At 42.1% G+C, this 11,647-nt stretch overlaps 1 protein-coding gene across 4 annotated transcripts in view; it reads left to right on the forward strand.

Annotated features, from left to right (window-relative positions):
- HYCC1 (hyccin PI4KA lipid kinase complex subunit 1) overlaps positions 1-9,735 on the forward strand; it is a 143,829-nt gene extending 134,094 nt beyond the window's left edge. For 2 of the 4 annotated variants that reach the window (XM_073581429.1, XM_073581428.1), the window contains exon 11: positions 8,977-9,735. In XM_073581429.1, coding sequence (XP_073437530.1) covers positions 8,977-9,566 — 590 coding nt within the window. In that variant the 3' untranslated portion in view covers positions 9,567-9,735. Of the gene's footprint in view, positions 1-6,153; positions 6,453-8,976 lie in introns of all 4 variants that reach the window. The other 2 variants (XM_073581431.1, XM_073581430.1) reach the window with 2 other exon arrangements.
- Positions 9,736-11,647: the final 1,912 nt, after the last annotated feature.

Genomic DNA, 11,647 nt, shown 5'->3' on the forward strand with positions numbered 1-11,647 from the left:
AGCCGGACATTCTCGCGCGATCAGCGATGGACAGCGGGGAGCCGGTCGTTGGTAAGTATCACACATAGCGATATCGCTAGCAATATCGCTATAACGTCACAAAACCAGTGACGTTTTAGCGATATTGCTAGCGATATCGCTTAGTGTAAAACCCCCTTAACTCCTTTTTCTTATCTTTCAGGTTACATTGGGGGCTTATCTACAGCATTACAGAATGCTGTAGATAAGCCCCTGATGGCGGTGCCGGCTGCCCGATACTCAAAAAATGGGGTGACAGATTCCCTTTAATAAGGAATACAGTTTATATTGCGAAATCTGTGGACAAATCCACTTTGTAAACAGCAGAAATGGATCCAAAATCTAAATAAAGACTATATGACCAGGGTGATCCAAACCATGTTGGGTTATCCTGTCGAGCAGCATGACGAGATCAGCAATATGATTTACGGTGATTTTGGCTCATCATGCTTGGAGACATAAGACGTTTGCTAATGTGGCCTTTTGCTAAATGAGTCTGTGTAAAACCCTGTTGCTGAATAAATCCCTAGATGAGTTCACAGTGGAACGTCGCACAGTTTATGCTCAGAGCGGAGATGAGCTTAATAACGGATAAGTATTTCAAAGCAGAGACTTGGGTTGTGTTGAGAAGATTATCGAGTGATTCCAAACCAGATAAACATTGCAAGTTCTAGGCTGTAATGTGTAAGTACTAAACAGGAGTGTCTCCTGGTAGTAAGCTGTCAGGCAGCTTCTTCGTTGGGAACTTTAGGATTACGTGACGGCGCCTTACTTGTCCACAGTTTGGAGTGGTATTGCAGCTCAGCTCAATGGAGCGGCGCTGTATTACATATACAACCCATGGATAAGTGTGCCGCTGTTTTTGGAATCAGACAGCCATGTTTGTTTTTTTATTTTTTTTAATCCTGTACCGCTGCTTTAACCAGATTGTAGGAGGTTTACAATAGATTATTTGGGATATTTAAGCCATTTTTACCAAAGCCATAATTATATTTTTTTATCCTGTATGTACAGAATTTCAGCCATATTTTTCCATACATGACATCACCATACATCAATCTTACAGATTTTTAGTCCAGTTCCCTGCATTTTATAGTTATATTCTTGCCAGCATGGCGGTCATAGTTAGATCTATAGGTTGTCACAACTATTTTGTGATTATTCAGTACAATTGTAGCTCTGCCTTCTTTGTGTCCGTGCCTCTACAGAATTATATCCATGTGAAGTGATGACTGCATTAAGGGTGGGATCTTGACCCTTGACCGCTCTCTGAGAGTGGTTGTCACAATTATCATTGATTGCTGTATAATTACTCTCCTGCGCTATGTCTGAGCGTCATGGAGAATGCCTGGTCAAATCATGGATGTAAAATTGAAAGATTTTTTTTTTTTTGTTTTTTTTTTTTAAAAAAGGTCCCTGTCATTGCTTTCAGTAGATGTTTTAAGTTTTCTGGTTCTAGTATTTGTCAAGGCAGTGATTGATGGGCTGCTATGTATGCCCGTATACAGTGGAGAAAATAAGTACCATATTTGATACACTGCCCATTTTGCAAGTCTTCCCACCTACAAAGAAGGGAGAGGTCTGTAATTTTTATCATAGGTATACTTCAACTGTGAGAGACAGAATCTAAAAATAAAAACCAGAAAATCACATTGTAAGATTTTAAATTAAATTTTATTGCATGAAATAAGTATTTGATCACCTACCAACCCGCAAGAATTCTGGCTCTCACAGACCTGTTAGTTTTTCTTTAAGAAGCCCTCTTACTCTGCACTTGTTACCTGTATTAATTGCACTGGTTTGAATTCGATACCTGTATAAAAGGCACCTGTCCACACACCCAATCACTCACACTTCAACCTCTCCACAATGGTCAAGACCAAAGAGCTGTCTAAAGACACAGGGACAAAATTGTAGACCTGTACAAGGTTGGGATGGGTGTCACGAATGGACACTTACAGTACAGACCAAAAGTTTGGACACACCTTCTCATTCAAAGAGTTTTCTTTATTTTCATGACTATGAAAATTGTAGATTCACTCTGAAGGCATCAAAACTATAAAATAACACATGTGGAATTATGTAATTAACAAAAAAGTGTGAAACAACTGAAAATATATCTTATATTCTAGGTTCTTCAAAGTAGCAACCTTTGCTTTGATTACTGCTTTGCACACCCTTGGCATTCTCTTGAGCTTCAAGAGGTAGTCACCAAAAATGGTCTTCCAACAGTCTTGAAGGAGTTCCCAGAGATGCTTAGCACTTGTTGGCCCTTTTGCCTTCACTCTGCGGTCCAGATCCCCCCATAGCATCTCGATTGGGTTCAGGTCTGGTGACTGTGGAGGCCAGGTCATCTGGCGTAGCACCCCATCACTCTCCTTCTTGATTAAATAGCTCTTACACAGCCTGGAGGTGTTTGGGGTCATTGTCCTGTTGAAAAATAAATGATGGTCCAACTAAACGCAAATCAGATGGACTAGCATGCCGCTGCAAGATGCTGTGGTAGCCATGCTGGTTCAGTATGCCTTCAGTTTTGACGAAATCCCCAACAATGTCACCAGCAAAGCACCCCCACACCATCAGACCTCCTCCTCCATGCTTCACCTCGGGAACCAGGCATGTAGAGTCCATCCGTTCACCTTTTCTGCGTCGCACAAAGACACGATGGTTGGAACCAAAGATCTCAAATTTGGACTCCTCAAACCTAAGCACAGATTTCCACTGATCTAATGTCCATTCCTTGTGTTCTTTAGCCCAAACAAGTCTCTTCTGCTTGTTGCCTGTCCTTAGCAGTCGTTTCCTAGCAGCTATTTTACCATGAAGGCCTGCTGCACAAAATCTCCTCTTAACAGTTGTTGTAGAGATGTGTCTGCTGCTAGAACTCTGTGTGGCATTGACCTGGTCTCTAATCTGAGCTGCTGTTAACGTACGATTTCTGAGGCTGGTGACTCGGATGAACTTATCCTCCGCAGCAGTGGTGACTCTTGGTCTTCCTTTCCTGGGGCGGTCCTCATGTGAGCCAGTTTCTTTGCAGCACCTGATGGATTTTCCCACTGCACTTGAGGACAATTTCAAAGTCTTCTCAATTTTTCGGACTGACTGACCTTCATTTCTTAAAGTAATGATGGCCACTCGTTTTTCTTTACTTAGCTGCTTTTTTGTTGCCATAATACAAATTCTAACAGTCTATTCAGTAGGACTATCAGTTGTGTATCCACCAGACTTCTGCACAACACAACTGATGGTCCCAACCCCATTTATAAGGCAAGAAATCCCACTTATTAAACCTGACAGGGCACACCTGTGAAGTGAAAACTATTTCCGGTGACTACCTCTTGCCTCTTGAAGATCATTAAGAGAATGCCAAGAGTGTGAAAAGCAGTAATCAAAGCAAAAGGTGGCTACTTTGAAGAAACTAGAATATAAGACATATTTTCATTTGTTTCACACTTTTTTGTTAATTATATAATCCCACATGTGTTAATTCATAGTTTTGATGCATTCAGAGTGAATCTACAATTTTCATAGTCATGAAAACTTTTTGAATGAGGTGTCCAAACTTTTGGTCTGTACTGTATGTCCGGCGAACGACATAGCATATATGCATAAAGAACGGTAGGGAGAGGGGGATGCGACACTTCCTGACCCCAACCTGTGCCTGTCCCTAAACTCCCCTAACTCCCTATGAGGGGTCCCTCCCCTGCCATGTGCCTAGTCCCTGGCTGTATGTCTACTAACCCTGGCTAGTGCACTGGCTGGTAAGGATGCTATCTTTGCTTCAACAGCAGCAATACCACACATGCCCCACATTGGTGAGAAGGCAACAACTGTTGGTACAATTATTAGAAAATGGAAGAAGCACAAGGTGACTGTCAATCTTCCTAGGTCTGGGGCTCCATGAAAGATCTGGTGTCGTGAGATAAGGATGATTCTGAGAAATGCCATGATTCAGCCCAGAACTACATGGGAGGACCTGGTTAATGACCTGAAGAGAGCTGGGAGCACAGTCTCCAACATTACCATTTGTAACACACTAAGCCGTTATGGATTCAAAACCTGCAGGGCACACAAGTTCCCCTGCTCACGACAGCAAATGTCCAGGCCCTTTTCTAGTTCACCAATGACCATCTGAATAATCCAGAGGAGGCATGGGAGAAGGTGGTCAGATGAGACCCAAATAGAACTTTTTGGTATCTACTCCACTCCTTGTGTTTGGAGGAATAAGAAGGATGAGTACAACCTCAAGAACACTGTCCCAACCGTGAAGCCCTCAGTAAAGAGCATTGAAGATGGGTCGTGGCTGGGTCTTCCAACAGGACAATGACCCAAAACGTACAGCCAGGGCAACTGAGGAGTGAATCCGTAAGAAGCATTTCAAAGTCCTGGAGTGGCCTAGCCAGTCTCCAGACCTGAATCCAATAGAAAATCTTTGGAGGGAACCGAAACTCATTGTTGCCCAGCGACTGCCCTGAAACCGGAAAGATCTGGAGAAGATCTGTATGGAGGCGTGGGCCAAAATCCCTGCTGCAGTGTATGCAAACTTGGTCAAGAGCTGCAGGAAACGTCTGACCTCTGTTTTCTAATGTATCAAATACATATTTCATGCAACAAAATGCAATTTAATTATGTAAACATCATACAATGTGATTTTCTGCTTTTATTTTTAGGTTCTATCTCACAGTTACGATAAATTGAAGCTGCGATAAAAATTAAAGACCTCTCCATTCTCTGTAGGTGTGAAAACAGTGTATCAATCAAATACTTATTTTCCCCACTGTACATGGCCATTTGTCAATCTTGGCAGGGATAGCCCTTGTGAATAAACCAGGCTTCTTAAAGAGTCACTAAACTTTTTTTTTTTTATTTAGTCTTTGCAAATTATACATCTTTGTAACTATACTCCATTAGTGGGAAGGAGATATATTTTCTGATCTTGCCTGGACCATGCTGGCTGTACAGCTGCTCAATCGGACATGTACCACCATTGCATGAGCCCACCATCACACTTGGACTGACCTAACCAGACAAAAGTGAAATGGGCTGATGTTACGTCAGAAAATTGATTTGCAATAAGAAATTGTTCTGTTTTCCATTTGCTCATTTTAAATGTGTTTTTGTTCTTTTAGTGCTTTCTTGTAATTCAATGTCTTATGTAATATTTCTTCTAGGTTTTACCAGATCAGTAAGGGCAGTATATAATATGGTTTCATTTACGAGGGTTCTGCCGATTTTTAGAAGATGACATTTTGTTTTATGTCTAGTCATTCATTTACTCATTCATGTATCTTTCAAACATCTAACCACAACTAACGTTAGTGAATCAGCATTAAGGCTGTGTTCACATTAGACCCATTGTAAAACCATAAACGTTATTCAAATATTCATCTGTCGCCATCATCATAAAACTATGATTATTTCAAGTTGTATTGAAGTCAATGAGATGACGCGATAAATGACTTTTAGCCGTCATTGGCTGCAGTTTTGTTCTTTTATTGACTTTAGATTTAATGGGAATCTGTCAAGAACTTTCGGGTGGCCAAATTAGTTCTGTCGCTGGGTAGTGTACTAAGACAAGATCACACATACCTTCCTGGCCGCTAATAGATTTTCCACTCGTGAATAAATCGCCTTTGAATCTTTATGTAAATGAGGCTGCAGGTGCGCTGAGGGCGGGACGATTTCCAGCTAGTGCTCGGATTCTCCATATTGTTGCTCGCTTGGCACCACCTTTGATGGGCTTGATCGGAGCTACATACAGTAGATGTTATTCAGCTCTGAGGGTGGCGGACTGGTGCACTTGCCAAAAGTCAATCTGTCCTTGGTGCTCTTGTAGCCTCAGATGTCATTTTTGACACATGCGTTAGGCAAAATCTCATTGAAATCCGTGCAATCGGTCTGTTTTTTTTTTTTTTGTTTTTTTTTTTTGTTTTTTAACTGTGACAAAAATCAAACAGAAATGGATAAAAAAAATTGAGAGGTATGCAGGTTTCTAAAACAATATTTTCTCATTGCTCATGTAACTTTTGTGTTATGCGTTACATTTCCATGTATTTGTTTCCCCAGCAAAGCCATCGTCATCATTTCAGCCATCATTTTTTTTTTTTTCTTTTTGTTTGTTTTTTTTCTCTCATTTAGAACAAAATGACACAAGTAATGACTCCTCCGATCCGGGAAACCTTGTCATTCCCGAGATTAGTGTCACAAATGTGTCCGGAGACAGGATCCCGAATGGGGAGAGAGTGAAATCACTAACAGAGAATGATGCTCAGCACATACAGGCAATGCAGGATATCTGCTCTGAAGCTAGAGCTGAGGGCAAGCCAGAAATCAGAAGGCAAAAATCTGTAAGGAGATTGCTGGAGGACGGCGGCGGCGGCGGCGTGATCTCACCCGGCAGAGTGCAGTGTTAAATCTCTTGGTAGATGGGCGTCAAGGTACCTGCAAGTGAAAGGGTCACAATGCATGGATGCACACAATGGTGTTTAGGATGAGCTCCGCCAAGCATGCTTGTCTTGTATATTACTGTACACGGCGCTCAGTTCTGCTTCAATTCCCTCCAGCCACAGCTTCAGGTGGTGATATGGAAGAGTAACCTCCAATGCGCAAGGGCGTAGATCTCTGCAGCATACGATTATGTAAAGCTATAGTTTGCTATATTCATGGAGTAGTAGTATATCATGGATTCAATTGGCGAGTCACATCATGCATCCTACGACCTTTCCATTTGCTACCTTTTAAATCCCGGTAGAATGACAGTCGGCAATGATTTGGGTGATTTCTCAATCTACTTACTTGCATGATTAATATCTGAAATTCTTTGCAATCAACTCACGCATGTTTCTTCAAAGTTTTTATGCTTTTATTTGTAAATGTGCACAATACATTTCTTAATTTCTGCTTTGATCGCTGGGTAAGTATTTAAAGGGAACCTGGCACTAGCGTTTAGGTGATTAAACCACTGGCACGCTGCTGTGACACTTGTTAATGCCTTTCTATCCATGCACTAGTTATAATAGTGGGCACTACTTCTCATCACAAGTCATGAGGACAATGTTGGCGTTGGAAAGAGCTTGTTCACACGTTGTGTTTTCCACACGGTTTTTGACATGTTTTTACCAGGGCAAAAATACAACGTTTTGCAGTACCAGGAAAATGAATGAGATTTCTGGAATCTCACACACGCGTTTTTTTTTTTCAATTGTTTGTTCATATCTGCAGCATGTCAATCCTTCAGCATTTGTACAACGTTTTTCACCCATGAAAATGAATGGCAGAAAAACATGGGTAAAAATGCATAAAAAAATGCATGTAAAAAAATTAGCATATTTTACGCAGTGGTTTTCCTATCAACACTGTTTTTGCTGCTGAAAAAATCTTCTGCAAATACTCAACATGTGCACAAAGACTTAGCGTGATGTTGTTTGCTAGCGTGCTCATTTTCCCTCAAACGACACCCTACTTGGCCACGTTACAGCTAAGGACCGTTTTTTCTCTTGTGCCGTATTTTTTTTCCTCATCCGGTTCTAAGAACTGAAGCAGGGAGGCGGTCTGTCTTAACTTGTATTTTATTCATTGACTTTTGACAATAGCATAGATAAAAAAAATGGGTGGAACACCGAAGTAACAAGTGTGTCTCCCATTCTTCATCCATTTTTAATGGATTTCATAGACTTTAATGGACGGGTCTGATCCGTAAATCAGATGAGAATGGAACTGGCTTGGGAGTCCCATGGATCTGGAGCACGGAGTTCACTCTCCACATTGTTCTAACCTTAGATATTTGAGGTTTTGTGCCTTTTTGAGATGTCACTAATAGAGTGGATGGGTGTGAGGCCATCCGGTTCCTAACCGTTTTCAAACCTTTTTCCTTCTTCAGGAGAAATGGATCTAGACTATTAAAGGGCTTGTCCGGTTTTAAACTACAAGTCTGCAGTTACTCTGTGTTTGTAGACTTGTCAGTCCTTACATCGTGCGCACTGTGAGGGTATGTGCACACGCGGCGGATTCTGCTGCGGATCCGCAGCGGTTTTGGCTCTGTGGGTCCGCAGCAGATATTGCTGCCTTGTACAGTACCTTTATTTCCTATGGAAATAAAAAAACGCTGCGCACATGCTGCGGATTTTTCTGCACGGTTTTGCTGCGGTTTACAATCCGCAGCATGTCAATTCTTTTGTGCAGAACCGCTGCGGTTTCACACCTCATCCATTTTGAGGTGTGAAACCGCAGGCAAATCCGCAGATAAACCACAGGACTTTAGTCCTGCGGATTTATCTGCGGATTTCACTACAAAATCCGCAGAGCCAAAAAACTCCGTGTGCACATACCCTGAGGATTCTCCAGTGCCAGGTGCGTGACTGCAAGTATGTGATTTACATACATGCGGTCACATGCCGACTAGATGGGCTCTGCCTCGCTCAATCCAAGGACACAGTCTAGTCTGGCTGCACACTTCAGGCCCCTCATCAGAGAATCCTCACAGTGCGTGCGATGTGAGGATTCACAAGTCTACAGTCACATACAGTGACTGCAGATTTGTAGCCTAAAGGCGGACAATCCATTTAAAGCCTTCATACATATTAGATGAAAATCTTTCCGCTGAAAACTCATGAATACTCTGCCCAAAATTCTTGTGTATGGCAGAGTCGGGAGAGAAAGCTGTCTACCAAACTTATGCATATGGCCAAATTTTGGCTCTCCATTTAACTGTTTGATGAGCTGAGAGATCATTTTATAACTTCATTTTCCCTCATCTAGTGTAAAACAGGATCTAATTGGGATATTTAGAAAGGTATTTGACAAGAACAATAGCAGCATACCGGTGTTGTAATCGTGTAAGCGTTAGTGACCTGTTCCCTTTAATGACGCCGCTCCCAATGATTTGGCTTTGGATGGCACTTTACTATTAGTCTGCTCTTGTTCATAGAACTGTGATATTAACTTCAACTTTTCTTCCTTCAGACTCTGCAGATTTAACACTGCCAGATGAGCTGAGCAAAATAGCGGAGGTGGACGAAGGTTTTTGTTCAAGGGCCGCCTCTAACTCCAGCCAGTCTGCCCTGTCTCACAGCAGTAGTGGCAGCTTCAGCAGGCCACCATTGGTGAAGGCCCAGAGGAGATCTCTTGGAGCCCGGGCTGGGTTTAAAGAGAGAGATTCTGGGGGAGATTCTAGTCGTGAGCATCTCGGCAGGAAGCAGAACCAGAGGGCTATGAGTGAGAACCTGGAGCTGGTGTCTCTGAAGCGGCTGACCTTAACAACTAGTCAGTCCCTCCCCAAGCCTGGCAGCCACAGCCTTGCACGAACTGCAACATCTGTATTTAGTAAATCCTTCGAGCAAATGAGCGGGGCGGCAGCTTTACATAATGCCGTTGGCGTAAACAACGTTGGCACGGGCTCGTGTGTGGAGACAAATCGGTTTAGTGCATGTAGCCTACAGGAGGAGAACCTGGTGTACATTTCTGAGAGGACTGAGCTTACGGTGCCTGCTAAACCCCAGCCAAATCTCCATCAGAGGTCCCCAAGTATCTGCATCACTCTGTCTACAGACTAGACCTGGCGCCAATGTCAAGTGGAATATGAATGGAGATTGGATTCTGTTTATCCGATGTTTTCTAGAAATAATGGAGAAACGTTGATATCTCATTGACTTATATAGAGGAGTAACCTGCCAAAGTTTTTACATGCTACCTAACCGAGCATTAAACACTTTCTATACATTAGATGGGTATCTAGCCATAATTTTTTTTTTATTATTAATATTGTACTATTTACTTGAAAGTGAACCTTTCAACGGCCTGCTGCTTAGGCAGCCACGCGTTCTCGAAAATGCAGCTTATTTGCTTTCTAGGAAGCTATAGAAACAGTCGGTAATGGAATTGAAGAAATGGCGTCCTCTGCAGTATACAGTTGATATAGCACTTTACTGTGGATTTTATTGTCCTCAAGTGGCCTATACTGAAGAAACACGTACCACAGAAACTACCTGAGCCTCCCAACAGATGTAATGTACCACGTGCTTGTGTTTTCAGGTCTGTTGCTAGAGAAAGTCATAAAGTTTTGTAGCGTTTAACTTTTTCTGAGCATAATTGTTTTCCAGTTTTTTTTACAGTTCTTTTAGGTCTTTTTTTAAACAATGTTTTAATAGTCTGGAAATTTCTGAATATTTTATGATCAATCCATTTTTTTTATTTCCTGTCTAAGCCATGATAAGTTTTTGATGTAACCTGCACCTTGATGTTTAGTTATAAACCTGAAAAGAAAGGAAAGATTTTACTACATCGCCTGTATTCCCCAGTGGTCCGGCAACAGAAGATTTCTTTTCGGCAGATCACAAAGCATATCCTGACTATTAAATGGCACAAAGTATTCAGCCACTCACTGCCAAACTGCAAGAAAAGCTGGTTATATGCACCTACCTTCCCCTACTGGTGTGGGGACACAGAGGGGTAACGATGGTTTTCATGTTAGTGGGAGTAGATGGTATGAAGCAAGTGACAGAGTGAATATGTGATGATTACAGCATAATTATATCACTTACATGGCTTTTCTATCATTGTAACTGTTCTATATGTTGCGTGTTTATTGTAATGTTGACAGTAGCTGGCACATAAAATTGTGAATACCTATGCAAGTGTGAATCCATTGGATATATACAATTTTTGAAATCCTGGTAAAACACTGATTTAAAAAAAAACAAAAAAATGAAAATGGGGAAAAAAAGCACCAAGGCTAGGTTCACATATGCGGTTGAGTCTGCAGTGTATCGTCTGCAAACGCATGCAAATACTATTTCCCGACGAATTTTGAATTTACACAAGCCACGCCCAATGGGCGTCTTATGTAAATTGTTGCGTACGCATGACGTGTACGCTTGCGTTACCATAGCCAGTAATGCCGGGGGTTTTTTACGCACCTCATCCGCATGCGGCTGACTGTGGATATTTGACGCTACAAAAATTGCAACACGATGCGTTCACTGCTCCCCGCCGCATACCGCGAAACGACTAGTGATGAGCGAGTATACTTGTTGCTCGGGTGATCTCCGAGTATTTGGAAGTGGTCGGAGACTTAGTTTCCTTTGCCACAGCTGCGTGATTTGCGGCTACTTGACAGCCTGAATACATGTGGGAATTCTCTAACAAACAGGCAATCCCCACATTTATTCAGGCTGTCAAGTAGCCGCAAATCATGCAGCTGTGGCAAAGGAAACTAAGTCTCCGACCACTTCCAAATACTCGGAGATCACCCGAGCAACAAGTATACTCGCTCATCACTAGAAACGACGCAACTGTACACAAACGCACCCGAATGCATACAAACGCATGTCCCTGCGGACCCCATATAAAAGATACATACGGATGTATGCGCATCAAGCGCTGCGGACTCGACCGCAAATGTGAAACCAGCCTAAGCCTGAAATGTGTGAATATTCCCTTGTAGTTCTACTAAAAAAAAAAAAAAAAAAAATACTAAAGACCATGAAACCCAACATACCTTCACACCATGTCCATCACCATAGTCACTACACAAACTGATCAAGGAAAACGTGCAATTGTCAACCGTCGCCAAGTTGTAACATGTAAAGCCTTCCTAAACCTAGATCCTAGGCCTCATTCACAAGTCAGTAATTTC

Source organism: Dendrobates tinctorius, unplaced genomic scaffold, assembly GCF_039654945.1.
Source record: "Dendrobates tinctorius isolate UK_male_01 unplaced genomic scaffold, ASM3965494v1 ptg000070l, whole genome shotgun sequence".
Taxonomy (NCBI): domain Eukaryota; kingdom Metazoa; phylum Chordata; class Amphibia; order Anura; family Dendrobatidae; genus Dendrobates; species Dendrobates tinctorius.